The 4592-nt window shown below is 33.9% G+C and overlaps 1 protein-coding gene across 1 annotated transcript in view; it reads left to right on the forward strand.

Annotated features, from left to right (window-relative positions):
* The first annotated feature begins 383 nt into the window (after positions 1 to 383).
* Positions 384 to 4592, forward strand: part of LOC107737142 (uncharacterized) — a 7800-nt gene continuing 3591 nt past the window's right edge. The window contains exons 1-3 of the mRNA XM_016548581.1: positions 384 to 506; positions 1038 to 1129; positions 3202 to 4176. Of these exons, the coding sequence (XP_016404067.1) occupies positions 1072 to 1129; positions 3202 to 4176 (1033 nt within the window). The 5' untranslated portion in view covers positions 384 to 506; positions 1038 to 1071. The remainder of the gene's footprint in view (positions 507 to 1037; positions 1130 to 3201; positions 4177 to 4592) is intronic.

The raw sequence follows: 4592 nt of genomic DNA on the forward strand, positions 1-4592 counted from the left end.
TTTTAGCAAATGGCTGCAATATAACAAAGAGTGAAAAATTTAAGGGGGTCTGAATACTTATAGATACACATATATATATATAAATAAATATAGCTATTTGTCCATTTTAAATATGAATAATTTATTTTAATTTATAAAATTAAAATGTATAAAAAATAAATAATTAAAATATATTTATTTCATTTATTAATTAATAAGTTAACTGATTCTCTCATTTCATTTTTAAGAAAGAAAGAAAGAAAGAATAAATTAATTAATTAATTTCCTTACCAAAACTAAAGAGGAAATGCTATTGGCTACCTTTCAAAAGGGTGTTTCATATACTGACACAGGGTTGGGTCTGAGGAGGATTAGTTCATTTAAGCTCCTTCTGGTCTTTATGTCAAGAATAGAACAATAAGAAGTGGAGCAGTGCCCTGATATCAGCTGCTGTTTATGCAGATACTGCCTTTACATCATTACTTCTCTAAAGAAACCACAGTGGAAACGTGACTGACTGCCTTAAGGTAAGAATATACATTTGTCTGGATCCATATAGTTCCATATAGTTTGAATGTGTCTCTATAGTAAGTGCTTGTTGTGGCAAGGTTAGGACTTTGCTGACTCTTGCAAAATTAGCAAGTCAGACACATACACTTGTCATAGTATTTCTTGTCTTCCATTATTATACAATGAAATTAAATGAGAAAGTCCCTGAATTACAAACTAAGGTCGCAATTATGGAGCGATTTCTGTTGTTTGTTGTTTGTTGACCGACTTGCAAATAGCTTTTAAAAAATTGACTTTTTGGAATTAATTAGTAAAAGGATCATTTAAAATTAAATAGTTACTTAATGTACGAGGTAATTTGAAATAACAATGAACAATACTTTAACAGCATTTATTAATCTAGATTATTGTTCATTTCTACATATAACAATACATTTTCAACTTGCATAAATTACCATTAATGAACATGAATTCACAATGAATGATAGTGTATTTATAAATAACCAGCGACACAGATGATGAAATTGCACCATGTTTCTATGTTTTAGTGTCCAGGACTGTAGATGTCACACATCCAGCAGAATGAGTCGGAGGAAGAGGAGAAACAGTCGCAGGAGGAAGAGCTCCAGCAGCAGTAAACGTGAGTGTTGACCTATAAGTGGCTCCTGGGCCATGTGTGGACAGTAATCCTCTAAACACCGTCTGAGTCACGTTTAGCCCACGCCTGCAGCACAGCCCAGACACAGGTGCCCGATTAGGGGACGCCTATTCTCACAGCACTCGCCATCACACTGAAATCTGCTTTGAAATCTATAAAATCACAATGAAAATGTACCAAATTATATTTTTACAAAAAAATGTTCGAAAAACAAAATTTAGAATAGTTGACTATATTTAGAATATAATCGTAATGCCCTTACATTGGCACCAAAAAGTATAAGTCACACACAAGAAAATCATTGTATTAGATAACAAAATATCAAATCTAGAGGCATTTGCAAATAAATGGTACTAGAGCTCTTCATAATGACATCCAGACGCCGAGACAAGTGTGGCTTACGTGTCCAAATACTATTTGAGGTCACTCTCTCCACCCTGTTTTGCAACACGGAAGTAAGCTATTATACTTATGTATGTGTGAGACTTCTGATTCATTGGCTGTTGTAGGTACATAACTAAGAATAACAAAGTGCAGGTAAGACTATTTGTACTACAATACAAGCCAGTGTGTTTATGATTATGATAATAAATTGAAATAATATGATAACAAATACCTTTTTTTTTTTTTTGCTTACTTACAAACTGTGATCCATTAGTGATTCCAAATTACATGATAAAAACTGTAGTTAGTAACATAAGCCATTACATTGCACATTTAGGTAATATACATTCTAATTACTTTTGGATTGCTTTTGACCAAACTCGTTTGAACTTATAATAAAACTAAGTTAAAATAAAACAAGTTATAGAACAGTTAAACCACAAAACAAGTGCAGGAGAAAAAAATGTAAACTCATTTCAATCATTGATTTAAATATGGTAGTCTTTTAATATATTGCTATAAAAATGCAAAGAGAACGAACATTTGATTTGATTATTAGAAAATTCCACGATATTGGTTTTTAACAACATGAAATGCTTTAAACATTACATTACGTCAGGTTTCCCCAAACTGGGGTTTGTGAGTTTAATAAAAGCTAATAATGAATTCAATCATAAAAATGTAAAATTAAAATAAATCATTTTAAAATAATAACAATCCAAATAAAACATCTGCATGTCATGTGACCATTAACCAACATCAGAGAAACGTGAATATGTCAATGCGTTACTTAATAATTAACTTATTACCTTACAATCTTAGGGGGTACTTCAAGTAAAAATATTTTTGGCTGACAAAAAAAAAAGTTTTGGAATCACAATACTACAAATATTACATTACATGTAAGCAAGAAATAATGTGAATTTGTCCATTTTAATGTATTTGAATGACAGAAGCCTTCCAAAGACATATTAATATATGGTAAAAAAAAAACACACTGAGTGATAATTCAAATAAAAATGTATGTGTCCATCAGTAGTTGATGCAACATTGAAATGTTGAGAAAACACTTTTAAAATTTAAAATGATTTTTGTAAATCAAATGCTGTCTCAGTTTTCTGTGTAGTTATAGCTTCCTGACTAATGACTGGTCTTTGTATGAATGTCCATACAGCTGGAAGACTTTCTGAATGTTTATAAACTGTAGGCCATTTTAGAAAGGAAAATTTAAAAGATGAAAAATCAATCAATTCTGAATAATTTATTGCTATTGTGTGAATAATACGTAGTCAATATAAAGTAACTGTAGTCTGATTATGAGTATGTTAAAATTTAATATAATCTTAATTTTTGGAATCTGACTATGTAATCCAGATTACATGTAATTAGTTAATACCCAGCACTGCAAGCAGCATAAGTGTTTTTATACTGCTAAAATAACTGGAAATGGGTGACACCAGAAGCCTTGCACATTACATTAAAAATAAGGTGGATATGCCTATAAAGTATTTCCTTGATAGGTTAAACAACATTATGATTGCTAAAATAAACTTTTTTGGCTATTTCCTTCAAACATTAACAAGGATTCTGTTACAAATAAGACTGGAGAAAGATATCAAGAAAGGGGTGTGCAATGCAAAATATCTAAACCTCTTTTTCTTTTTGTACAGAATGCATCTCTCCATATAATTTTCAGAGGCACACTATGGTGGACACTGTGGAAGCTGCCGAGAAGGGAGAAACTGACTCCTTCTGTAAAGAGCATGTACTGTCAGTGTCTGAAGACGAGAAGGAGACTGAGACTCCAACCACGGAGAAAGAAATCAGAACACGGAGTTGTGAAGATTTCTTCCTGGACAAAAAGAAAAAATACAGACAAAAGCCAAACTCAGAACCAATAGACAGAGGTCCAGGGTTAAAAATCACACATTCTGTGACCATCGATAACTTTGGACTGTCTTCTCCCAGAGTTGTGTTCGACCGATGCCATGAAGCAACGGTTAGTAGTGTGATAGCAGTCACAACCACTGAGGTCAAATGCATGAGCCCAAATATGAAGCTTGAGATCAATGTCGTGACATCAGATGATTCAAATATCAAGACCACCTTTATTCTTCAAAACTGCAGAGACAAAAGGGAAGAGGCTCATTTTAGAACTGAGAATCATCAATCTCCAAAAAACACACACGTCTACTCATGGAACCAACATGGAGCAGGTTACAAACAAAACACCAGCGAGAATATTAGCTATACGATTAGCATTGCAGAGCTGAAAGCAGAGTCAACACATGATTCAAAGAGTCAGAGCTCATGGGATGATCCTGAAGAAATGGCTTGCCGTAAAAGCTGCTGTAAAAATAACTTCCGTTGGGGAAACACAGGTGGCCAGACGGACACTGATTTCACACTGGTTGATGGATCTTCCTGTTGCTCATCACCCTCTGATTTCTGGCAACATCAGAAACAGCGCTCACTGCCCAGCAGTCTCAGTAATGAGGCATTATGGGATATCCCTCCCCTTGATGAATTTGCTGATAAGAAGGCTAGTGCACTGGATTTCCTTGCAGAAAATGTTGCATCTTGTCAGATCAGTCCCAGAGAAAGATTCGCTGACCACCACAACACTAACTGCACGCAGACAGCATCTGAGGTTACCTTGTGCAAAGAGTTTACACGCCAGAATATTACTTATTAACTAAAAGTTAGCAGTTTAACTTGATATCTATGTCTACAAATATTAAAACTGTGTTGTTTAATTTCATCCACAAGTAGCCATATGTTTTCTCCCTACTGGCAACATCAAAGGTTGGTGCTATTAGTTATCTTTATAATTCTTGGTGAGCCTTAAATCACTGTGGATTATAGTGAAGTGAAGTCAAGTCAAGTCACCTTTATTTATATAGCGCTTTATACAATACAGATCAAAGCAGATGTGTCAAAGCAGATTTACAGTGTCAAACAGAAAAAACATGTGCTGATAATGCACAAGGACAATAGAAAACAATCAGTTAAAGTCGGTTCATTGTTGATTCAGTGATGTCATTGTCCAGCTCAGTTCAGC

Source organism: Sinocyclocheilus rhinocerous, unplaced genomic scaffold, assembly GCF_001515625.1.
Source record: "Sinocyclocheilus rhinocerous isolate Xijiao unplaced genomic scaffold, SAMN03320098_v1.1 scaffold2386, whole genome shotgun sequence".
In the NCBI taxonomy this organism is placed as follows: domain Eukaryota; kingdom Metazoa; phylum Chordata; class Actinopteri; order Cypriniformes; family Cyprinidae; genus Sinocyclocheilus; species Sinocyclocheilus rhinocerous.